Raw genomic sequence first — 26,224 nt, 5'->3', positions numbered from 1 at the left:
AGGGGAAGAGAAAAAGAAAACTCTCCTCCTCCTCCTCCTCCTCCTCCTCCTCCTCCGTAGGAAACCAGCAACAGGAACACACTGACTGCCCTGGCCAGCACAGGGTCAGTCCCCTACACTGAAATCTCTTGGTTTTTTTTTTGAGGATATTCTAAACCTCCTGGCTATTTTTTTAATGTACTTATTTTCCGTGCTATCACCTAACAGCGGCAGTGCTTCATTTTTTTCCCCAGCACACAGCTTAGCCTTTATTAATGCCAGTGTAACAGTGGGACACTCCAACAACCCTAACCTGATGCGGAGACTGGTCAGTCTGTTGAAGATTGCACCCTCTGGCCTATCCCACACTGACCGCACCCTCTGGCCAGTCCCACACCGAACACAAATTCCAGCCTGACCCACAGTGACCGCACCCTCCGGCCAGTCTCATACTGATTGCACACTCCAGCCAAATCCACACTGACCACACACTTGACAGGGTAGACACTGAGCATCATCACCCTTGTGAGGGAATCCGTAACCAGTGACGTGGCTTAAAAATATGGGGTCTCTATTTAAGACAGAGGCAAAGAGAAATTCCTTCTCTGAGGATAGGAAGTGATTTAAATTCTCCACCCCAGGAACAGTAGAGGCTTGTTCTGTGAATATATTCAAGGAGGTGATTAGGCAGATTTTAACTGATCCTAGAGGCAAGGCTCATGAGGTCAATAACAAAGTAGTGTGAATGCCACTTTAGATCAATGTAGGTTGATAAGTTGTCAGTAACGTTCATGCTATAGAAATGCCAGGGCAATGACCATCTCTCCTTGACATTCAATAGCATTACCAATGCCAAAACCCCCCATTATCAATAATATCGATGGGCTTGCCATTGAATAGAAAGAAAACTGGACCAGCTGTATAAACGCTTTGGCTACAAGATCAGGTCAAAGGCTGGAATCCTGCAGCAAGTGACTCATCACCTGATTCACAAAACCTATCCCCATTTAGGAGACACAAGTCAAGAGGGTGAGGTCTAACTACACTCAAAGCTTTATACCATACCAAATTAAAGTAAAGCAGCCCACATGTTCAGTGCTTCATCCTCGAACAATGTTCACTCCCTTTGCTAATAGCTTGTTGCAGCAGCATGTACTATCTACAAGATGCACTGCAGGAACTTGGCAAGGCTTTGCTGGCACCTTCTAAACCTGTGAACTTTACCACCCAAATGAAGCACCCTGACCTATAAGTTCCCCTCCAGTCACTCTCCATTCTAATTTGGAACTATGTTATTATTCCTTTAGTATCACTGGGTCAATATCCTGTGACTTGCTTCCTACATTACACTAACTGCAGTAGCTGAATTACTGGCATAGGCAGTAATGTTAATGACCTGTGAATGATTGAATAAAGAAGCCAAATTCCATAATCTTACTGACTGTTGGTACAGGTTTGAGGAGCCAAATGACTCAGTCCTGACCCTATTGACCTTACCAAATGCTTTAGTCAAATCTTTTCCTTTATTTCTTCATAGGATATGGGTATCACTGGTCAGCATTCATTGCCCATCCTTAGATGTCCTAATGGTCAGAGCAATAATTTATTCTGCCCTATACAATACAAACCCTCCCCAAACGAGGAGGGGCACAAATTGATTCTAAAACCCCACAGCACCCTGGGGTGGCATCTCCTAACTTGCTTGGTTGAGCACCTTTTGGAGCAGTTCACCCACTGAACTATCTGTGAAGGTAGGATCTGACAATCACTTAGGGCCTCCAAGAGTCTCTGCTATTGCTGTCTAGAATTTTGCTTCAAAGGAAAATCTTAACATTTAACAACATTAAAATGGTTTATTAGAAAGTAAACAAATGATCAATCCCAAATATTTTGGTTCAGTCGGTTTTTGCATTCATGTGCAAAGACATAGTTCCCTGTACTGGGCGCATTTTCCTCAGAAAAGTACTCTATCCTCAGAGATTTTGGACTATTTAACAACACTTGACGTTCATACAGCACCTTTAAGTACACCCCAACAGAGTTCACAAGAAATTTTATAAAACAAAAATGAACACCAAACTACACAAAGAGGATGTTAGGAACAAGAAATAGACATGAGTGCTAAAGGCTCTGAAAACACAACTGAAAGACAAGATTGTTAAATATGAAATGTTGACCAGTAGTTAGAGGAATGGCCTTCAATCCCATTGATGGATTTGATTCTCGATCGCTGAAGTGAACTGTCAAAGTGTCTAAACACTTGCTGTCACTAAATCAGCTTGGATATCTTTCTTTAATGAATGAATAATCCTATGGGAGTGTTTGTAACTGTTCTGTGACTAACAATGAGAATGAAGGGTTGGGATGGCTGCTGCTGCTTCACACATTCATGTTGGATCAAAGACCAATCCTCCCCCAAAAGGGATCTGTCCTTTTGAAGAAGAATCTCTGGAGTTACCGGCCTGGAGTATCTGAAATAGAAGTAGAGAAATATGGTTCACAAAGAGCTAAGTGAATAAAGACAGCAAGATATACAGAGCAATAAATAAAACCACAGACAAAGACAGCGAGACACTGAAAATCCTATTATTGACATCCTGAATGGTTGTTAAGTCTCCAGGACAACCCTATAGGCTCCAACATGCAAAATTAATCTCCAGGGCAGGGGTGTGAGCAACACATAGAAAATGTATCGGCAGAAGAATCATATTGGACGTGAAAAGTTAACTCTCCAAGATGCTGCTGAGTTTCTCCAGCACTTCCTATTTTTATTTTATAAAATGTAAGGGGACATCAATAACGTGTTTTTCTTATTTCTTTAATGTCTGTTCATTAAAAGTTTGCTTGGATTGGTTTCTTTAATACAACTGACTTGCATCCAGGATTGCTTCAGGGGGCAGTTAACTTTGTAAACTGGAGAGGCTGGGAATGTGGCCCAATCACGGTTAACAAAATAAAGATAGTGTTTGATCCAGTGAAGAGTTGTATAAAGTTGCTAGAAAAGATAGCAAGCCTGAGAAGTGGGAACAGTTTAGAATTCAAAGGAGACATTAGGATGATTAAGAAGAAAAATAGAAGTATGAGAGTAAACCTGCAAGGAACATAGAAACACTGAAGGGTTTGCTTTTATGAGTTTTTTAAGAAATGAGTGAAAACCAATGTAGACCCCTTACAGCCTGAAGTGGGAGAATTAATTATGAATAACAAGGAAATGGCAAAGCAATTAAACAATGATTTGGAGATGCCGGTGTTGGACTGGGGTGTACAAAGTTAAAAATCACACCAATCAACAGACAGGAGTGTTCCCTCCCAGTTGGGGAACACTTCAGCGGTCCAGGACATTTGACCTCAGTCCTTCGGTGACCATCCTCCAAGGCGGACTTCGGGATTGGGAGCGGCGAATAATGGCCGAGCAGAGGCTGATAGCCAAGTTCGGTACCCATAGGGAGGGCCTCAACCGGGAACTTGGGTTCATGTCACACTACAGGTGACCACTATTGCACTATACACACACGCACTCGACGCGCACACAGACACCCACACACACCCTCACAGACACACTAAGGCACTCTGCACTCACTACACATGCACACACACTTTCTCACACTCACAACCCCAACCCAGACAGATACACACACTCACATGCATACATATATTTTGTGGGGTGTATTTGTACTTGCAGGGTTACATTGTACTTTGCTCAAAAATTGCATGCATTCATGTAGAACCCGGAGCTCAAAAACTGCATAAATTCATGTAAAACTCCGTTATCTCACTTTCTAGATTAGAATCAATCTAAACATCATGGCATAGACAGAGAACACAGGGGGCTAACACCTTCAACATATTCATAATTCATAAAGATGTACAGCATGGAAATAGACCCTTCGGTCCAACCCGTCCATGCCGATCAGATATCCCAGTCCAATCAGGGATATCTCAGTCCAATCCACCAGCCAGGACCCGGCCCATATCTCTCCAAACCTTTTCTATTCATATACCCATCCAAATGCCTCTTAAATGTTGCAATTATACCAGCCTCCACCACATATTCTGGCAGTTCATTCCATACACGTACCACCCTCTGCGTGAAAAAGTTGCCTTATCACCCATTGTGAACAGCTAACAATGCAACTTTTAAAAAAAGGTTTTATGATTTTCACATGAAAGAAGTGAAACTATCATGGTATCCTAACAGATGAAAGGCTTAACAGACAATCAATTTTTCAATGTATAATTTCAGTTACATCACACTGTAAATCTTTGCTATAAATTCTGTGTTAGGATTGAGCCCTCCACTACCAGCTGATGAAGGAGCGACGCTCCGAAAGCTAGTGTGCTTTCAATTAAACTTGTTGGACTATAACCTGGTGTTGTGTGATTTTTAACAATTAAACAATGACTTTTTCAGTCTTCACAAAAGAAGGCCTAAATAGAAATGCTAGGATCATTTCAGAAGGAGGAGTTGAAGGAAATCAGTATTTGGCAAAAAAGTAAACAAATTAATAGGACTGAGAGTCAATAAATCCCTAGCGCCTGAATCTGCATGCCAGGGTATGGAAGAAGGGGCCATGGAAATTGTGGATGTATTGTTTGTCATCTTCCAAAATCCTGTAGATTCTGGCAGGTTTTAGCATAGCGAATGTAACTCCTCTACTTAAAAAAGGGGGGAAAATAGAAACAGAAATTTCCAACTTGTTTGCCTGATAGAGTTGTAGGAAAATTGCTGCAACCATTAGGTTCCAGCTATTCACAATGTTAATAATTTGGATGAGGGAATCAAGTATAATCTCGGAGTATGCTGATGACATAAAACTAGGTGGGAGTTTGAATGGAGAGGAGGAAGTAAAGAAGCTTACTGGAAATTGGGCAGCAAGATGGCTCAGTGATTAGCCCTGCTGCTTCACAGCACCGGGAACCTGGGTTTGATTCCACCCTCGGGTGATCATGCAAACTTCACACAGACATTTTCCCTGTGTCTATGTGGGTTTCTGCTGAGTGCTGTAGCTTCCAGCAGGATGTGTAGGTTAGGTGGATTGGCCATGCTAAGTTGCCCATAGTGTCTAGGGATGTGTAGGTTAGGTGGATTGGCCATGCTAAGTTGTCCATAGTGTCTGTGGATGTGGAGGTTTGGTGGATTGGCCATGCTAAGTTGCTCATGTGTGTCCGGGGATGTGTAGGTTGTGTGGCTTGGCCATGCTAAGTTGCCCATGGTGTCTAGGGATGTGGAGGTTTGGTGGATTGGCCATACTAAGTTGTCCATAGTATCCAGGGATGTGTGGGTTAGGTGGATTGGCCATGGGAAATTTAGGATTACAGGGATGGGGTGGGAGTTGTGGATCTGGGCAGGATGCTCTTCGGACAGTCAATCTGGACTCAGTGGGCCGAATGGCCTGCTTCCACGCTGTAGGGATTCTGTTCTATGACTGAAGACAGGGGCATTATTTATCCCTTTCTAAGGGTCCGGAGGGAGGGTTCGTGGATTGATGAGAAGAAATTGGGTGTCGAGCGTTATGGGGTGAGTACAGAATTGTGATGTTGAGACAAAGGATCATGTTGAATGGCAGAGAGAGTTTGATGGGCTGAATAATCTCCTGCTCCTATTTTCCAAGTTTCTGGAGTGAAGAAGTTTAAAATGTGATTTAATGGATGTTTCAAAATCATGAAGGGTTCAAGTAGAATAAATAAAAAGGAACTCACTTCAGAGAGAAGGTCAGTAACTAGAGGGAGTGCAGGTTTAAGAGAATTTGCAAAAGAACAGCAGGAATTAGGGAGGTATGGGAGAACTATTTCTATTCAGCAAGTAAATCTGGAACATGCTGCCAGAGAGGAAGCAGATTCAATCGTCATTTTCAAAGGGGAATTGGAGAAATATTTGCTGAGCTATGGGAAAGAGCATTGGCCTGCGGGAAATATTAGGTTCCGAGGAAGTGTCACTGAACCTGAAACGTTATCTCTGATTTCTCACAACAGTGTTCTGCTCACTGTCTCTTAACTGATTTGTTATAGTAATCACTCACTTACCAGCTTAATCTGACTCACCTTCCTGCAGTCCAATGAAAACGGCGACTTCTTGGTTCTGGGAGAAGAGAAAGGGTGGAAGAGTCAATGATGGCTGAGAACAAGAGAGGATTCATGTTGGTGAAAGTGGAGGCAAAAGAGGTGACCGTTTATAATCTAAAGTCTGGTTGAAGATTTGTAGCTCGGGTGTCCGTTGTTGTGGTTCTGTTCGCCGAGCTGGAAGTTTTTGCTGCAAACGTTTCGTTCCCTGGCTAGGGAACATCATCAGTGCTATTGGAGCCTCCTGTGAAGCGCTGCTTTGATGTTTCTTCCGGTATTTATAGTGGTTTGTTCTTAATACCGGAAGAAACTTCAAAGCAGCGCTTCACAGGAGGCTCCAATAGCACTGATGATGTTCCCTAGCCAGGGAACGAAACGTTTGCAGCAAAAACTTCCAGCTCGGCGAACAGAACCACAACAACGTTTATAATCTGCTGTTTTCTTTCTTCACTGGAGCCCAAAGGCTTGAAAATAGATGGACACCCACCTATCTCTGCAGGGCCCAACTTTAGCACCACTCTGCACCTGATTGTGATGCTCCATAACTGCTCAACATGTGCTTCATGGGCATTGGGTTTGTGGCCCATCCCAGAGGCCTAGAATCTAAGCTGAACATTCCCAGTGCAGTACAAAGGGAGTGCTGTACTGTCAAAGCTACTGTCTTTATTAAAGCAATGCCAGTCTGATGTTTTGGGTAGATGTGAGAGCTCTGCTGGGAACTATTCCACAGATGAGTTGTCTCCTAGTCAATATTTATCCCTCAACTAATATTAAGAAAATTATATGATTATCTCATCTTTTGACACATTACAATCGGTGGGATCTTGGTTTGTACAAATTGGTAAACGTGCTTCCGATGTTCCAACCATGACTACAGTTCCAGAGAGGGACATTATTGTTGACAACACTGTAATATGTTAAAAGGCAGTATGCAAATGTAAACCATTGCAGTGTTTGCCTGTTGTACAAGGACACTAGCCAGAGTCTGTCAGTTTTGTGTGTACCTGGTTCCGTGTCTTGTGCGATTTCTGCAGCCAAACGCGCCATTGGTCGTATAGTTTGATGTTCAGAGCAGCGCAGCCGTAGGCATGTTTCTTAACCCAGCCGAAAAACTGCTTGAGCTCACGCCGCAGATTGGAACTACTCTCCCCACTCTTCTGGTAGCACGTACCACCGGATCGCTCTGCCAAGACACCGGGGGAGCCTTGCTAATTAGCTCATTGTGATAAGACAACATACTGAAAATCAATGCTTCCACCACACCATTGAGACCCAAACAACTCACTCTCCTGTCTGTTTACACTGCCTTTGATCATGTTAGACACAGAGTAAATCTCCATCTACTCTTTTAAACTGAAAGTGAAGCTCCCTAGACACTGCCATCGAACACTCCCAGGGCAGGAGCAGCACAGGATTAGGTAAGTAAACCTCTAACCTTTCAAGCTGAGAGTAAAGCCTACTCTACTCTTTTAAAAGGGAAAGTAAAGCCTCCCCTGCTTTTTCAACAGAACATAAAGCTCTCTCTACACGGTCCCTATCGTACACTCCCACCACAAGTATAGCAACAGGTTAAATACAGACTAAACGCCCTCTTTTAAACTGAACAGAAATCTTCCTTGACACTGTTCCCATCAAACACTCCCATGATGAGGATGGAATGGGGTTTGATACACAGTAAAGCTCAACTCTATTCTTGCAAACTAGAAGAAAAGCTGCCTCTACACTGTTCACATCAACACGGGTAAAGCACATGCTTTCTCTACACTGTCCCCAATAAACATCCCTAGGACAAGGACAACATGAGGTTAGATACAGAGGAAAGCTCCCTTTACTATTTTAAACTCGAAATAAATCTTTCTCTACGCTGATTTCATCAAACACTCCTAAGACAGGTACAGTATGGGATTAGATACAGAGGAAAGCTCCCTTTACTTTTTAAAACTTGAAGTAAAGCTCTTTCTATATTGTCTCCATCAAATACTCCCAGGACAGGTACAGCATTGTGTTAGATACTGAGTTAAATCTCTACATTGCCCCTTTAATATCCCTGAACCAAGCTTCAGTAGTTGATCCACTGTAACCCCTCTACCCTGCTGCATTGGTACCCTCTCGGGTTTGCCTGCCTATTGTTGAATGTGGGATCCCTCTATGCTGTGGATTTGGGTCCCTGCATTTTTGATTTTTTTGTCATATTCAGCAAATGAAAAGTGCAAAGAAATAGTCACCATTCCGGGGTGTGGAGGCAGCTGTGGGGATGCTCCATTCACTCCAAATCCCAGCTTTCCTTGAACCGTAGATGCCAACAGGGTTACAACGCACCTGGACAAAATACACAGTGCCCGGTCGCAGCCCTGCCAGTCGGCACAGGGTCTGGTTTCCAATGTCATCCACAACCTGCAGTCAGAAAGTGGCAGAGAGTGGCTTACATTATGTGGGCAGGGAGCTTCTTGATTAGGAACAGGATCAAAGATTATAGGGAGAAGGTAGGGAACAGGTATCAGCAATGGAGCAGACTGAATGGGCCAAATGTCCGCATTCTGCATTTATATCTAATGGTTTTACTCAGCTGTCATGTTTGGAAGACTAAGGGGTAATTCAATGAACATGTTTAAGATGACTGAAGGAGCTGAAAGGGTCAATAGAAATATTTTTTTTCTCCGGGTGGTAGAACGCAGAGCAGATGTGCGGTAATGGTAATGTAGCACTTTGCTAGTTGTGCAGAGATGCAGGCTGTTTCTTTGGAGATATTGGATTCAAATCCCAGCATAGCTGAGGGGGAAATTAAATGCAATTGGAATTCAAAGCTAGTGCTAGTGAGGGTGACCATATGAACTATCAACGGTTGTTGTAAAAACCCACCTCGTTCATTAATGCCCTTTAAGGGGAGAATGTGACTCCAGCCCCACAGCAACAAGGTTAGTTCTTAACTGCAAGCCACTCAGTGCAAGGGCAATTACAGATGAGCAACAAATGTTGGTCTCATCATTAGAAGGGAGAACAAAATACAAGGGGCAAGGATAGACAATGCAAAGTGGGGTGTTGTCAAAAGGGACCCGAAACCTGGAGCTCCGCCCCCATTAACCTGTTGAAGCTCAAGGGCAGGTGGAAATTTCAGAAGGTTGGGTTATTGATGGGCAAGGAAGCTAATGGATATCGTCCCAGGATGGGTAAACAGCTAGGATACAGATCAGCTATAACCCCATTTCTGTGCATATTGAGTGAAACCTGCAGTGCTGACCCAGGACTTCATCAACACTGTCCTTTTGCCCCTGCTTGGATTTGCAGAGCTTTCCCTGCTGCTACATCAATCAGTGTTTGCTGCTCTGGGCACTCAGTAACAGCAAGAGGTCGGACCACAGGAGCCATCATAGTTCAGTTCAACCTGACCTTGAATAAGGTACATGTACAACACACAGCTAATTACTTACGTGTGTACATGGCCACACATATACTCAGCAACACGTATATATGACAACACGTACAACACAGGGTGGCACGGTGGCACAGTGGTTAGCACTGCTGCCTCCCAGCACCAGGGACCTGGTTCGAGTCCAGCTCGGGCAACTGTGTGGAGTCTGCAGTTCTCTCCGCGTCTGCCTGAGTTTCATTCGGGTGCCCCGGTTTCCTCCCACAGTCCAAAGATGTGCAGGATGGGTGAATTAGCCATGCTAAATTGCCTATAGTATTCAGGGATATGTAGGTTAGGTACACGAGTCAGGGCTAAATGTAAGGGAATGGGTCTGGGTGAGATACACTTTGGAAGGTCAGTGTGGACTTGTTGGGCCGAAGGGCCTGTTTCCACACAACAGGGCTTCTAATTCTAATTCTTCAATCTGTAAGCATAGCTGCATGCATACACATCTATACGGTCACAGGCATACTTTTGTGTACACACATCAAGAGGGGTTCCAGGACAGAGATGGTGATCTGGAATCTTAGTTGAATTTCCCCTCCCTAATAGACAATCAAAAACTATGTGTCTTCACTTTGTTATCCCACCCCTGCACAGTGGCCCAGCTCCTTTTACCTTCCACTCAGTGCTGTCCTCCACACGATAACGGATCTGATACTTGGCCTGAAAGAGGAAGTCTCTCAATGCAGGCGGGGAGCTCCAACGGACACTGAGCTGGTCCTCCAGATCCCCAACCCGATTCACCTGGACGTCAAATGGAGCATCCGTGGTAACTGTTTCAAACAGTAAACAACCACGTGGCTACATTAGTGCAATGTATCCCAAAGCTGTGAGTGTTTGTGCATGTGTGTGTGTCTTTAAAACAGGGGCCTGTGTCTCAGCATTGACCGTGTGTGTGTGTATATATAAAACAGGCAACTGTGTCCCAGCATTGACTGTGTGTGTGTATATAACAAGGGACTGTGTCGCAGCATTGACTGTGTGTGTGTGTGTGTGTGTGTGTGTGTGTGTGTGTGTGTGTGTGTGTGTGTGTGTGTGTGTGTGTGTGTGTGTGTGTGTGTATATAACAGGGGACTGTGTCTCAGCATTGACTGTGTGTGTGTGTGTGTGTGTGTGTGTGTGTGTGTGTGTGTATAAAACAAGGGACTGTGTATGTTTGTGTATATATAAAACAGGGGAATGTGTTGTAGCATTGACTGTATATGTGTGTATATAACAGGGACTGTGTCTCAGCATTGACTGTGTGTGTGTGTATATATAAAACAGGGGACTGTGTCCCAGCATTGACTGTGTATGTGTGTATGTATAAAACAGGGGACTGTGTCCCAGCATTGACTGTGTATGTGTGTGTATATATAACAGGGGACTGTGTCTTAGCATTGACTGTGTATGTGTGTGTGTGTGTATATATAAAAAACAAGGGACTGTGTGTGTGTGTATATATATAAAACAGGGGAATGTGTCATAGCATTGACTGTGTATGTATGTATAAAACAGGGGACTGTGTCCCAGCATTGACTGTGTATGTGTATATATATAAAACAGGGGAATGTGTCACAGCATTGACTGTGTGTGTATGTATATATAAAACAGGGGACTGTGTCGCAGCATTGACTGTGTATCTGTATGTATATATAAAACAGGGGACTGTGTCGCAGCTGTGTGTGTGTGTGTGTGTGTGTGTGTGAGAGAAACGGGAGGAGAGTCCTGGATCATTTATACTTTGACCTTTTAAATCATGCCTCCAATAATACATTGAACACTGTATCCAAGTCTCTTACCCACATCCAGGATGTCCAGGGATAGGATATCAGAAGCTGCAGTTCCTAATTTGTTTGATGCCTCGACCCAGATTTCATACGGAGTGAAGAGGGCAAGGTCCTTGGGAATGTAACAAGAGTTTGGTCCGGCTCTGGCCATCTCCTGGCACTCATTCTCTTTACCATACCAGCTGAGGAGAGCAGTGTCAGAAATGTTATCATCGTGGAGCATTAGGGCTAGCTCCTCACTCAATCATTATATGAAATAGGTAACATTCATTTGATAACACAAATCACATGACACCATTTTTATTCATTGCTCATTTTTTATCATTGCACAAAATCAAGATCACCCCATAGAGACCACTGGGTTCAATCTCAGGATCTCTGAATTGTTATAGTGATGAAAGATGCACCTGCTCTCCAATGAGGTTTACGACAGTGCCAGTCTCCTGCCTCTTCCCCTTCCCTTGTACATTGCTTCTATTCAAATAATCATCAAATGACCTTTTGAATGCCTCAATTCAGTTTGTTTCCAACATATTTTCAGACATCTTTTCTTGGCCTTTTTGTCTCACAAGCCAGTTGACTGATACAGATGCCTTTTGAAAGTCCATGTACAGCCATCAACAGAATTACCATCAGTGACCATTTCTGTTGCCTCTTTAAACAACTCCAGTGAGTTATTCAAATACCATTTTCCCTGTACCAACTGTCACTCAAATAGTTCCACTCTGTCTCTTTCTCCATCATCTCCCCAGTCAGTGGAAATAATTGCTCTTCACTTACCCAGTCACTCCCTTTTAGATTCCTGAAAAAAAATTCAATCACATTACCCCATAACCCTCTCTACTGCATAGAATACAAACCTAGTTTCTGTCCATCAGACATAGGAACAGAAATTAGGCCATTCATCCCATCGAGTCTGCTCTGCCGTTCAATCATGGCTAAGTTTCTCAACCCCATTCTCCCATTTTCTCCCCGTAACCCTGATCCCTTTGATACTCAAGAACCTATCTATCTCAGTCTTAAATATACTCGATGACCTAGCCTCCACAGCCTTCTGTGGCAGTGAATTCCATAGACTCCCCACTCTCTGGCTGAAGATGTTTCTCCTTATCTCTTTTCCCTTTACTCTAAGGCTGTGCTTCAGGTTCTAATCTCTCCCAGTATGGAAACAACTTCCCAACATCCACTCTGTCCAGGGATGTTCAGTATTCTGTATGTTAAGTTAGATCCCCCTCATCCTTCTAAACTCCATCGATTATAAACCCAGATTCATCAAATGTTTCTCATATGATAAGCTTTTCATTTCTGGGACCATTCTCATGAACCTCCTCTGAACATGCTCCAGGGCCAATACATCCTTCCTGGGAAATGGAGTCCAAAACTGTGCACAATACTCCAAATGTGGTCTGACCAGAGCTTATAGAACTCTATAATCCCTGCTTTTATACTCAAGTCCTTTCAAAATAAATGCCATTATTGCATTTGCGTTCCTAACTACAGACTCAACCTGCAAGTTTATCTTGAGAGAATCCTCGACTAGATCACCTAAGTCTCTTTGCATTTCAAATTTCTGGATTTTCTCCCCATTTAGAAAGTAGTCCATGCCCCGATCCTTCCTACCGAAGTGCACTACCTCACACTTTCCCACATTGGACAAAGAAGTGGCAGATGGAGTACACTCTCCCAATCTGTCCAAATCCTTCTGCAGCCTCCCAACCTCCTCAATGCTACCTGTCCCTCTACCTGTCCTTGTATCCTTTGCAAACTTAGTCAGAATGCCCCCAGTTCCTTCATCCAGATCATTAATGTATGAAGTGAAAAGTTGTGGCCCCAACACTGACCCTTGCAGAACACTACTCTGGCTGCTATTCTGAGGACCTTTTTATTCCCATTCTCTGCTGTCATCTCATCTAGTAATTTACCCTGTGTGTCCTATCTGTGCTACATTACTTCCAAAGCCTGTGTCGTGTACCTTTCTCAGGTGTGGTTCACAGTTACTCCAGGTGTTGTTTAGTTTGGCTATAACTCCATCAGTGATCAGTGTGCGTGGACACCTACATTTCTGGAGACTTTCACTCTTCCTAAATTTTCAGTATTTAAATAAGACTCAGGTGTACCCCTGTTTGGTCCATATTGAATGATCTCACACTTTCCTGTGCTGAAACTCATCTGCTGCAGTTTTACCCATCGATTTCACCTGTCGATGTCTCTTTGTAATTTTGCATCGGCATTCCTCACTATTTCACCAATCTTTATATCACTAACAAATTGGATAAATGGCTGTCAATTTCTATTGATTAATAAAATAGGTTGAATTGAGTGTGTTCAGTTTGGATCCTTTGACCTGTGTGTTAACCAACAAAGCAGAAGGGCTGCGATGTGCAGTGCCTTACCGTAACTTGTATTTCAGTGTATAGTTGGTATGAAGGAAGGATTCACCCTCACCTCCTGGGTTCCATTTACAGGTGAGGTCCTTAGTGTTCTTTGACCAGCAGGTAATGTTGGTAGGCTTTTCTGGGGGAACTCCATGTGGGAGGGAGGGAGGGAGAGAGAGAGAGAAAAAATAAAGCAACAACTACATTTCAACCGCTCAGCAGAGTGAAAGGTATATTTGCTGAAAGGTTTTTTGTCTCAGAATTCACAGTTCTGCCCAGGGAACACCTGCTGACTTGGTCCCATCTTATTGTTCAGAAGTAGAGTTTTTAATGGAATGACTGAATCCTTTGAAGAGCTCGAAGGGATAGTAGCAGGACTTGGCTGTATAGTCCCATGATCCTGCTTGGTCAGATCAGGCTGCCATTCTACTCATTCTTGTAGTCTTCCAATTCCTCCTAATTCCCTTGGAACCCAAAAATCTAACACCCAGAGTGTTCAGGCATCCACACCACAGGGGGATTTGTAACTATCTGGTTGAAGCAATCGCTCTTCATTCCAATCCAAAATGGCCAACCTCTTGTCCTGAGATGATAGTTCCTGCTCTAGAACAGGGAGGGCTGTTGGACAGATAAGAAACATCTATTTGGGGTGAAGAAGACTCTGTTCACATTTCATTTGTCAGCGGACAGGATGGATGTGTTGAACAACAGGAGAATGGGGGGAGTGGTCCCTGTGACATTAACTACAAATCCAACAAAACCTGTCCACTTTCAATAGCAGTTGGCCATTGCCAGCAAGATAAGAGAGAACTTGTGAGTAAATGTTGAACCACGATGGGGCAGAACCAGCAGGCTCACTGGAGAACATGCACTTACCATGAAGCCCAGACCAAAGCAGAATGAATGGCAGGTCCTGCCCTGTGTCTCAACGCTTTTTAGATATTTTCTAATAGGAAATTCAGATGTGTTATAGCACACTTCTGGAGCAGGTAGGACTTGAATCCTGGCCTCCTACTTCAGAAATAGGGATACTACCATTGCACCACAAGGGTCCCTTCAAAACTATTTTTAAATTCAAGCCAAAGTACAAAGGGACCTGGAAGTGCTAGTTGAGGATTCTCGAAAGGTAAACATGCAGGTTGAGTCCGTGATTAAGGAAGCGAATGCAATGTTGTCATTTGTCTCAAGAGGGTTGGAATATAAAAGCACCGTTGTGTTACTGAGACTTTATAAAGCTCTGGTTAGGCCCCATTTGGAGTACTGTGTCCAGTTTTGGTCCCCACACCTCAGGAAGGACATACTGGCACTGGAGCGTGTCCAGCGGAGATTCACACGAATGATCCCTGGAATGGTTGGTCTAACATACAAGGAACGGCTGAGGATCCTGGGATTGTATTCATTGGAGTTTAGAAGATAAAGGGGAGATTTAATAGAAACTTACAAGATAATACATGGCTTGGAAAGGGTGGACGCTAGGAAATTTTTTCCATTAGGCGAGGAGACTAGAACCCGTGGACACAGCCTTAGAATTAGAGGGGGTCAATTCAGAACAGAAATGCGGAGACATTTCTTCAGCCAGACAGTGGTGGGCCTGTGGAATTCATTGCCGCAGAGTGCAGTGGAGGCCGGGACGCTAAATGTCTTCAAGGCAGATATTGATAAATTCTTGATGTCACAAGGAATTAAGGGCTACGGGGAGAATGCTGGTAAGTGGAGTTGAAATGCCCATTAACCATGATTGAATGGCGGAGTGGACTCAATGGGCCGAATGGTCTTACTTCCACTCCTATGTCTTATGGTCTTTAACTGGGCAGAAGACAAGCTCAACTTCCAATGAATAGCAGCAGGTTCCTTCAGGGGCAGGAAATGTGTGTGGAGCAGTCACGGGTGAGGTTTAGAGCTGTTTCTCAAAACCTTTCAGACTGCATTATATTGTGTATAGCCTGGTTTGCTTTATTTCATTTTCTGTAGGACCACCACGTTAATTTATAAAGAAAACAGAATTTAATGGATCAAAGCCAGATTTCATTCTGGATCTTACTTGCCCAGAAACATCGACTGGAATCCCAACCACACACACACACACACACACAGACACAGACACACACACACACACACACACACACAGACACAGACACAGACACACACACACACAGACACAGACACAGACACACACACACACACACACACAGACACAGACACAGACACATACACACACAGACACAGACACACACATACACACACAGACACACACACACACAGACACACACACACACAAAATGGTGGACAGTGAAGAAGGTTACCTAAGTGTAATATGGGATCTTGAACAACTGTGTCTGTAGGCTGAGGAATGGCAGGTGGAGTTTAATTTAGAAAAATGTGAGGTGTTGCATTTTGGTTAGACAAAACAGGGCCAGACTTACACAATTAATGATAGGGTCCTGCGGAGTGTTGTCGAACAGAGAGACCTAGGGGTGCAGGTACATAGTTCCTTGAAAGTGGTGTCACAGGTAGACAGAATAGTGAAGGTGGTGTTTGGCCCAATTGCCTTCATTGGTCAGAGCATTGAGTACTCTATGACTCTAGAGAGACACACAAACACTTGCAGATACACACATCGAGACACAGGCATATCTGCACACAGACACTCACTTGGACATTCACATGCAGATACAACAGCTTGCATTTATAAAACACTCAATGTAGTGGAATGTCCAACATACTTCACAGGAACAAGTATCAAATGGAATTTAACACTGAATCCTTTAAAGCGATACAGCACTTTGACAGATGACAAGAAGCTTGGTTCGGGGTAGGAGAGAGAAGTGGTCAACTAGGAAGATGGAATGATTAACATGGGAGACATGCAAGAGGCTGGAGAAGTGCAGAGATCTTCAAGGGTGCTGGGTCTGAAGAAGATTATAGATTGAGTGACACCAGAGAAAAATTTGAAAATAAGGACAAGAATTTTAAAACTGAGGCATTATCAGACTGAGAGCCAATACAGAGTCTAGATTAGAGTGGTGCAAATCTAGACTCTGATTTCCAGCATCTGCAGTCCTCACTTTTGCCTGAGAGCTGGGCAGTTGAAAAATTTTCAGAATCTGGTGTTAGAGGGCTGCAGAGTTCTGGATGAGCTCATTTTAACGGAGGTTGGAAGGGGGAGATTGGACAGGTTCAAATCATCAAATCCCGTGATAACAAAGGTCTAGATGAAACATTTGAACAGTACATGATTCAGGTAATTGTTGAGGTACTGTGGAATTCATTACCACAGGATATAGTTGATGCCAAAACATTGAATGTATTCAAGAGGTGGCTAGGTATAGCACTTGGGGCAAATGGGATCAAAGGTTATGGGGAGAAAGCAGGATTAGGCTACTGAGTTGGACAATCAGCCATGAACATGAATGGTGGAGCAGGGTGGAAGGGTTGAATGGCCTCCTCATTCTCCTATCTTCTGTTTCTATGGAAGGACAGGGAATGGCAATGTTACAGAGGTTGTAACAGATGGTATGATGGAATACGCCCCACTTGCCTGGATGGGCACAGCTCCAACAATACTCAAGAAGCTCAACACCATCCAGGACAAAGCAACCGCTTGATTGGCACTACATCCACAAGCATCCACTCCCTCTCCCACTAACGCTCAGTAGCAGTGATGTGTATTATTTACAAGATGCACTGCAGAAATTTACCAAAGATGCTCAAACAGCTTCTTCCAAACCCATGACCACTTCCATCTAGAAAAACAAGGGCAACAGATACATGGGAACACCGACCCCATCCCCACCCCCAGGTTTCCATCCAAGCCAGTCTTCATCCTGACTTGGAAATATATCACCGTTCCTTCAATGTCGCTCCGTCAAAATCTTGGAATTCCCTCCCTAACTGCATTGTGGGTCAATGCACAGCAGGTGAACTGCAGCGGTTCAAGAAGGCAGCTCACCTCCCCCCCCCCCCCCCCCCACCTTCTCAAGGGGAGACTAGGAATGGGCAATAAATGCTGGGCCCAACCAGTGATACCCAGATCCCACCAGCAAATGGGAAAATGCTCAGTTGATGCACAGTGATCAGCAAGAACTCACTTTTGCACACTCATAATTAAGTGCTTTCATCACATGTGATGCACACTCAGACAGGCTCCTGGTGCTAACAGTGATTAGAAGCAAGAGTAACTTACAGCCCACATAGAGGCATGAACCAGCCAGGACTCTGTTGTCACTACGGTGACACAAAAGGTTATCACCGGATTGTTGCCGTGAGCCGTTCAGTCCACGAAGGGTCACCTTCAGTGCACTGTCATTCACTAGACTGTACAAGTTTGCAGGAAGCTGCTCGCCGTTCAGTGTCCAGTACAGATCCTGGGCGTCCGCGTTAGCCTCAGGGTTCACAATGCATGTAGCAGTCAGAGATGAGCCAATGGTCAGAATGGGGTCCTGAGGCACAACCACAGCAAGTGCTGCAAAGGAAGGAAACATTTAAAACAGCAAAATCAAAATAGAACTTGCCTTACCCAGAATTCTCTCCCTTCAAATTGAGGAACCTCATGACTTTAACTTGTGCTAAAGTATTTTACAGCCAGTGATATTGCTTTGGACACGTGGTCACTGTGGGAATGTAGGAAATACCACAGCCACTTTGTACCCAACCAGCTCCCACAAACAATATGGGCAGCGGTTTCTCAGGGATGGACATTGGCCTCTTGCTCTTCTATGGATATTGATGTATGACATCCAAACAGCAGCAGCAAGACTCACATCAAGAGCAGCATTTCTGACTGTGCAGTGCTCCCTCAGACACTCTCACATGCAACGTTACCTCCAACTGCCAAAAGCACACCCTCTGGGAGCACAAAGGAGCAACCCAGCAATGCTGTATTCCACATGGCAGTGCAGCCCCTGTCTCTCTCCCTCTGGCAGTGCAGCCCCAGTCTCTCCCTCTGGCAGTGCAGCCCCAGTCTCTCCCTCTGGCAGTGCAGCCCCCAGTCTCTCCCCCTCTGGCAGTGCAGCCCCAGTGTCTCCCTCTGGCAGTGCAGCCCCCGGTCTCTCTCCCTCTGGCAGTGCAGCCCCCTGTCTCTCTCCCTCTGGCAGTGCAGCCCCCTGTCTGTCTCCCTCTGGCAGTGCAGCCCCCAGTATCTCTCCTTCTGGCAGTGCAGCCCCCAGTATCTCTCCTTCTGGCAGTGCAGCCCCCAGTCTCTCCCCCTCTGGCAGTGCAGCCCCCAGTCTCTCCCCCTCTGGCAGTGCAGACCCCTGTCTCTCTCCCTCTGGCAGTGCAGCCCCCTGTCTCACTCCCTCTGGCAGTGTAGCCCCCTATCTCTCCCTCTGGCAGTGCAGTCCCTTGTCTCACTCCCTCTGGCAGTGCAGACCTCTGTTTCTCTCCCTCTGGCAGTGTAGCCCCCTATCTCTCCCTCTGGCAGTGCAGTCCCTTGTCTCTCTCCCGCTGGCAGTGCAGCCCCTGTCTCTCTCTCTCTCTCCCTTTGGCAGTGCAGCCCCCTGTCTCACTCCCTCTGGCAGTGCAGCCCCCTGTCTCTCTCCCTCTGGCAGTGCAGACCCCTGTCTCTCTCCCTCTGGCAGTGCAGCCCCCTGTCTCACTCCCTCTGGCAGTGTAGCCCCCTATCTCTCCCTCTGGCAGTGCAGTCCCTTGTCTCACTCCCTCTGGCAGTGCAGCCCCCTGTCTCTCTCCCTCTGGCAGTGTAGCCCCCTGTCTCTCTCCCTCTGGCAGTGTAGCCCCCTGTCTCTCTCCCTCTGGCAGTGCAGACCTCTGTTTCTCTCCCTCTGGCAGTGTAGCCCCCTATCTCTCCCTCTGGCAGTGCAGTCCCTTGTCTCTCTCCCGCTGGCAGTGCAGCCCCTGTCTCTCTCTCTCTCTCCCTCTGGCAGTGCAGCCCCCTGTCTCACTCCCTCTGGCAGTGCAGACCCCTGTCTCACTCTCTCTCTGGCAGTGCAGCCCCTTGACTCTCCCCCTCTGGCAGTGCAGCCCCCTGTCTCACTCCCTCTGGCAGTGCAGTCCCTTGTCTCTGTCCCGCTGGCAGTGCAGCCTCTGTCTCTCTCTCTCTCTCACTCCCTCTGGCAGTGCAGCCCTCTGTCTCTCTCTCTCCCTCTGGCAGTGCAGCCCTCTGTCTCTCCCCCTCTGGCAGGTTATCCCTCTGTCTCTCTCCCTCTGGCAGGTTATCCCTCTGTCTCTCCCCCTCTGTCAGTGCAGCCCCCTGTCTCACTCCCTCTGGCAGTGCAGCCCTCTCTCTCTCTCTCTCTCTCTCTCCCCCTGGCAGTGCAGCCCCCTGTCTCACTCCCTCTGGCAGTGTAGCCTCCTATCTTACTCCCTCTGGCAGTGCAGCCCTCTATCTCTCCCCCTCTGGCAGTGCAGTCCTCTGTGTCTTTCTCTCTCTCCCTGGCAGTGCAGCCCCCTGTCTCACTCCCTCTGGCAGTGCAGCCCTCTGTCTGTCTCTCTCTCTCTCCCTGGCAGTGCAGCCTCCTATCTTACTCCCTCTGGCAGTGTAGCCCCCTGTCTCACTCCCTCAGCCAATGCAGCACTAACTTGGATAATGTCCTCCAGACTGTGACCATCTGACAGAGGGTAGAGTATCACCCACTGAGTCACAGTTAGTGATTGTGCCGTTGCTGACGTTGCTAACCTCACTATGTACTGACTGACCCTCTGCTGGAGCTCATTGTCATCCAGCCCAAAATACACTTAGATTTTGAAATCGTCATACTTGGTTTCAAATCCCCCTCAGAATCTCCATCTCAATCCTGCACCGTCCGAATCCCCACCACCCTCTGAGATCTCGGTGCACCTCCCCCTTTGGTCAACATGCCTTTAATTGCCTCAGCACCGGGTTGTTCAACTCTTCCCTAAAACTCTCAGTCTGTGGGCTTCTCTCTTTTCCTTTTAGACAGACAGTCTGTTTCTCTTTGATGAAATTCTTGGCAACGCAGCCTCATGTCGTCATAACTGGCCTGATGTCAAGTATTACCTTCACATGAATCATCTTGAAGGTTTTAAACTTTATTAAATGTGATAAATAAATGCAGGTCTTTGTTGTTACATATTATCCATTCTGAAATGATCACCAGCCTTGGCTTCTTTGGGAGATCCCACTGTCCTCCTGCCTGATCTGAATGAAAGGCAGAGACTGATAATGCTGACTAGACTCTCGAAGCTCAGCAGCAATAACAACCCCCCACCACCCCCTCCCCACCCCTGACTGACCCCCACTGATACCAGCAAGCTTTAGGCTAAGATCAGTAACTGAATGACCTCGCTCCTTTGGGGTTAAAAACAGACTATGTTTCAGAGAGTAGACTTCCCGTCTGCTGTTAGATCAGAGGCTATATTCAACGCCACTTCCAAAAGTGGAGTTTCAGCAGCAGATCTGGGAGCTGCAATGGGAGCAGGCTTTAAATCCTGCACAATACTATAAACTGCTGGTGTCAAGTTGACTGTGAATCCTATTTTAAAAAGAGACTGCCTTTTCCTAAATTACAATTGTTGGGAGGAGCGAGAACCTGAGGGCACAGTGTTAATGTCAATGACAAAAGGACAGGAGACAACATGAAGAAAAGCTTTTTCATGAACTGAGTGGTGAAGCTCTGTATTCCCGTCCTAAAGGTGACAGTTCCAATCAGGGCATTCCCAAGGGAATCAGATTCCTGTCTGAGGAGGGAGAATGCGCAGGATTATTCCCTCTCATCTATGGAGGTCCCACAGTCACTCAGAGGGTCTACACAGGCTGACTGCCACGTGGACACATTAAGCACCCCTCCCACCTCCCCCCTCACGTTCCAGAAACCACAGTGGACCTCAGAAAATCAAAAGTCGCAGGAAACTTCAGTTGTGGAGAGGAGGCAGGGGGAGTGGGAGCAGCTAAAGAGTTCCTACAGAGAGGCAACACATACTATCACTGTTCTGTGATTCTACGAACAATGACCATATGGGAAACTTATATCAGATTGACTGTAAGATATCCCAAGGCCATGACATTTAAGGAACCACGGAAAATTCACTCGTCTACATCGTAGAGGGGTAATGGAGAAAGGGTGAGAGCAGGACCGAGAGGAGGCCTTCACTGTCAAGAAACACTAGGCAGACGGTTTGCATTCAGCCCTTTCAGTGACTGACAGCAGGCCTGGTAGGAGGTTTAACCTCTCACTGGGGTCTGAAAGGGGAGCCACAGTCAGGCCACTTCCATCTTTAGGAGAATCTTCACCCTCAAGGCGTTTCACCACAAGCTGCAACTAGCAGCAGTTGAGAAGACAGAGGATGTGGACCATAGGAAGTGGTAGAGATGAATATGTTAATTTAAGGGGAAGCTAGATAAACACAGCAGAGAGAAAGGACCAGGAGGGAATGTTGATAGTCTGTGATACTAGGTTTATGAGAAGATAAGCAAGGGGAGTGATGGGGTTGGATAAAAGGTCTTTTTCCAGCTTTAAATATTAAATAATTATTTCAAAACTGTTGGCCACATGTTCCAAGAACCAGAAATGAGATCATTTCTTCAGGACCAGGTCATACACGAACATCTGAGGAGGCTGTAGTCCACATGGTCACGGTACATTATTGGAAAGCATAGAGGGAGCTTTACTCTGTATCTAACCCTGGGAGGGTTTGATGGAGAAAATGTAGAGGGAACTTTACTCTATATATAATCTCGTGCTGTCCCTGTCCTGGGAGTATTTGATGGGGAAAATGTAGAGGGAACTTTACTCTGTATCTAACTCCGTGCTGTCCCTGTCCTGGGAGTATTTGAGCTGCTCATGTTTGGGATTGTTTGATGGGGGCAGTGTAGAGAGAGCTTTACTCTGTATCTAACCTCGTGTTGTCCCTGTCCTGGGAATGTTTGATGGGGAACAATACAAGGGGCGCATTTCTTCCAGTTGAAAAGTGTAGAGGGAGTTTTCACTGAAGGTTGCCTCTCAGAGTAATTGCTGACAGCCTGATGGCTTGTTTGCAGGTTCTGAGCACAGTCCTGTTCACCAGCCTCCAGCACATTCCAAGTTGTGTAACAGCAGGTCCACACTGATTTCCTCTCGGCTCTGAAGACGGCATCAGTCAACACTTTCAGGAACCGTCGGTCTGTGTTACCAATCTCTGTCCTGGGAAGAGGTGTGTGCATGTGGCCCTGGGGCTCTGACTAAATCCTCCTTTTATTACACTCCCACTTTGGCCTCAGCTCTTTCTGAGGGTCTTTCATGTTTTTTCTGAGTCGACCACATTCTTTCTCATTATTTCGTTTAGCAGATCAATCTGCACACCTCCCCCCCACCCCCCACCATTAACTGTTTCATTCCTTTCCTTTACTTTTCTCTCTCTATCCTCTCTCCTCGTCTTTCATCAAACCCACATTATGACTAAAAGACAAAGAGAAAGAAACATTATAAAATTTAAATCCCTCTGCAGTTCCCAGGTTTTAAGAATTTCCTGCTGCACAATAACAAAGGGTGAACTTAACAGGAATTGCAATTATTTGTAACTCACGTCTTGATTGCAAGCAAAACACACTGAAGGTACAGTATGGGTGACACTGGCCCCTCTAGATCCACAGCAATGTTTAACAGTTTCACGTTGGTCCTCCAGCACCACTAGTTGACCTCTCACTTGCTTCATATACCTGTTACTCTGGGTCCAGTGCAGACAGAGTTTAACCCCCTCATTTCATATCAGCCAAAGCAACGTTTTCCCAACTGGTTTTCAAAGTGCGACTTACGTGTTAGACTCCAAACCAGCTTCATCAGACACAACAAAAGAAGGAAAACGAGCGACGGCATCTTAGTTCCACTGTTGTTTGATTAAAAATTACGAGTTTCCCTGTGGTGTTGGGGTCAAACCAGTCAGAAAAATACTTAAAGAAACAGCGAGAGTTTCTTCCCAGTGCCTGGTGTCTGAATGAGTGATTCTGCAGGAGAATGTTCCCGGTCTGTCCACTGCCTGCCAGGGAGTTCCGCAGTCCTCTACCTTTCAGGCTGCAATGTGACAAGTTGATCCTTGCAGTGCCCCACCCTCCAAACCCCTTCAGTTCATCAGTGTTCACTATTCTGAAAAAAGTTCGGTCGTTCCCTGCACAATTACGCCTCTTGTGTTAGACTGAATAATCCTTCCTGTAATTAACCCTGGCTGCCTACAATTCCAGTCAGCCTACAGATTGTTCAAGCCTATCCCGCAGCCAGTGCCAATAATTAAGCGATGACTCACTCTGTATATTGGTGAATGGCTCAGGGAACACTTAATGGGACAGTAAACAGCATTGAATATCCGAAAATCACTCTACAATTTATAATAGCAGAGAAGGCAAAAACTCAGAATCTCCACACTTTTCTGATATGCCCTACATCCATTACCATACCACTCTGTTACACCCTACACCATCATGATAACACTCTGATATAGAGGTAAAAACAATGACTGCAGATGCTGGAAACCAGATTCTGGATTAGTGGTGCTGGAAGAGCACAGCAGTTCAGGCAGCATCCAAAGTGCAGCGAAATCAACGTTTCGGGCAAAAGCCCTTCATCAGGAATCCTGATGAAGGGCTTTTGCCCGAAACGTTGATTTCGCTGCACTTTGGATGCTGCCTGAACTGCTGTGCTCGTCCAGCACCACTAATCCAGAACACTGATATACTCCACTACCCTCACTGTAACACTCTAATATACCCCACACCCCTCACTGCAACACACTGATATACCCCACACCCCTCACTGTAACACACTGATATACACCACACTCCTCCCTGTGATACTGCCTGTGATAGTTCCTTTGAGTAAAAAGTGGGGTCTGCAGATGCTGGAGATCAGAGCTGAAAATGTGTTGCTGGTTAAAGCACAGCAGGTCAGGCAGCATCCAAGGAACAGGAAATTCGACGTTTCGGGCCAGAGCCCTTCATCAGGAAGGGCTAACACTACGGGCAATTTAGCATGGCCAATTCACCTGGCCCGCACATCTTTGGACTGTGGGAGGAAACTGAAGCACCCTTCCTGATGAAGGGCTCTGGCCCGAAACGTCGAATTTCCTGTTCCTTTGATGCTGCCTGACCTGCTGCGCTTTTCCAGCAACACGTTTTTTAAGCTCTGATCTCCAGCATCTGCAGTCCTCACTCCCTCCTTATGATACTCTGATATACCCCACACCCCTCACTGTAACATCCTGATATACCCCACACCCCTCACTGTAACACACTGATACACACCACACCCCTCACAGCAACACACTGCTATACCCCACACCCCTCCCTGTGATACTCTGATATACCCCACACCCTTCACTGTAACACACTGATATAACCCACACCCCTCATTGTAACACACTGATATACTCCACACACCTCACAGTAACACCCTGATAGACACCACACCCCTCACTCTAACACTCTGATATAAGCTACACCCCTCACCTGTACCACTCTGATATACCCCATAACCCTCACTGTAACACTCTGATATACCCCATAACCCTCAATGTAACACTGATATACCCCACACCCTCACTGTAACATACTGATAGACCAACACCCCTCACTGGAACACACTGATATACCCCACACCCCTCAATGTAACACTCTGATATAACTCACACCCCTCACTGTAACACCTTGATATAACTCACACCCCTCACTGTAACACCTTGATATACTACACACCCCTCATTGCAACACTCTGATGTACCCCACACCCCTCACTGTAACACCCTGATATACCCCTCACCCTTCACTGTCACACTCTGATATAACCCACACCCCTCACTATAGCACTCCAATATAATCCACACCCCTCACTGTAACACGCTGATAGACTCCACACCCCTCACTGTAACACTGACATACTCCACACCCCTCACTGTAACACCCTTGATAGATCCCACACTCCTCACTCTAACACTCTGATATAACTCAAAGCCCTCACTGTAACACACTGTTAGAACACACACTCCTCACTGTAATACCTTGATATACCCCACACCCCTTGCTGCAACACTCTGATGTACCCCGCACCCCTCACTGTGACACTCTGATAGACCCCACACCTCTCACTGTAACACTCTGATATAACTCACACCCCTCACTGTAACACTTTGATATACCCCACTCCCCTCACTGTAACACACTGATATAACCCTCACACCTCACTGTAACACACTGATATACTGCACACCCCTCACTGTAACACACTGATATACTGCACACCCCTCACTGTAACACACTGATATTACCCTCACCCCTCACTGTAACACCCTTGATAGATCCCACACCTCTCACTATAACACTCTGATATAACTCACACCCCTCACTGTAACACCTTGATATACCCCACTCCCCTCACTGTAACACACTGATATACCCCACACCCCTCATTGTAACACACTGATATACCCCACACCCTTCACTGTAACACACTGATATACCCCACACCCCTCACTATAACACTCTGATATACTGCACACCCCTCACTGTAACACACTGATATTACCCTCACCCCTCACTGTAACGCTCTGATAGCCCCCACACCCCTCACTGTAGCACTCTGATAAACCCCACACTGTCCTGAGAGGTTTCTGTGGGGATACTGTGGAGAGAGCTCTCCTCTGTACCTAAGCCGATTTTCTTGTGCACTCTCATCATGAAGTTCACAATTGTC

General features: G+C 45.8%; 2 protein-coding genes across 3 annotated transcripts in view; one reads left to right on the top strand and one right to left on the bottom strand.

The window, feature by feature from the left end:
• Positions 1-1,812: 1,812 nt before the first annotated feature.
• crlf1b (cytokine receptor-like factor 1b) lies at positions 1,813-23,693 on the bottom strand. 2 transcript variants are annotated; one of them, XM_060845872.1, is made up of 9 exons: positions 23,302-23,693; positions 17,779-18,057; positions 13,614-13,743; positions 11,233-11,402; positions 10,067-10,224; positions 8,265-8,433; positions 7,044-7,222; positions 6,004-6,058; positions 1,813-2,450 (listed from the first exon to the last, which is right to left on the bottom strand). In XM_060845872.1, the coding sequence occupies exons 1-8, from the start codon at positions 23,360-23,362 to the stop codon at positions 6,008-6,010; spliced, it is 1,197 nt and encodes a 398-aa protein (XP_060701855.1). In that variant the 5' UTR covers positions 23,363-23,693; the 3' UTR covers positions 1,813-2,450; positions 6,004-6,007. The 2 variants fall into 2 exon arrangements, with proteins under 2 accessions (XP_060701855.1, XP_060701854.1); XM_060845871.1 differs by having other exon boundaries at positions 6,022-6,058; positions 23,302-23,692.
• The window catches only part of tmem59l (transmembrane protein 59-like), a 53,938-nt gene continuing 33,798 nt past the window's right edge, over positions 6,085-26,224 (top strand). The window contains exon 1 of the mRNA XM_060845874.1: positions 6,085-6,141. Coding sequence (XP_060701857.1) covers positions 6,088-6,141 — 54 coding nt within the window. The 5' untranslated portion in view covers positions 6,085-6,087. The remainder of the gene's footprint in view (positions 6,142-26,224) is intronic.

The sequence above is a fragment of the Hemiscyllium ocellatum genome, chromosome 28 (genome assembly GCF_020745735.1).
Source record: "Hemiscyllium ocellatum isolate sHemOce1 chromosome 28, sHemOce1.pat.X.cur, whole genome shotgun sequence".
In the NCBI taxonomy this organism is placed as follows: domain Eukaryota; kingdom Metazoa; phylum Chordata; class Chondrichthyes; order Orectolobiformes; family Hemiscylliidae; genus Hemiscyllium; species Hemiscyllium ocellatum.
This window is presented reverse-complemented; position numbering and strand designations above follow the sequence as displayed.

What these genes read in the sequence shown, in the direction of transcription:
- crlf1b (XM_060845871.1), bottom strand. Translation starts at nt 23,362, where the DNA reads ATGCCGTCGCTCGTTTTCCTTCTTTTGTTGTGTCTGATGAAGCTGGTT. An exon ending in TTCATGCCTCTATGTGGGCT is followed by an intron (nt 13,744 to 17,778) that starts GTAAGTTACTCT and finishes TCCCACATGGAG; the next exon opens with TTCCCCCAGAAAAGCCTACC. An exon ending in TGCCTCCACACCCCGGAATG is followed by an intron (nt 7,223 to 8,264) that starts GTGACTATTTCT and finishes GTGTCTTGGCAG; the next exon opens with AGCGATCCGGTGGTACGTGC.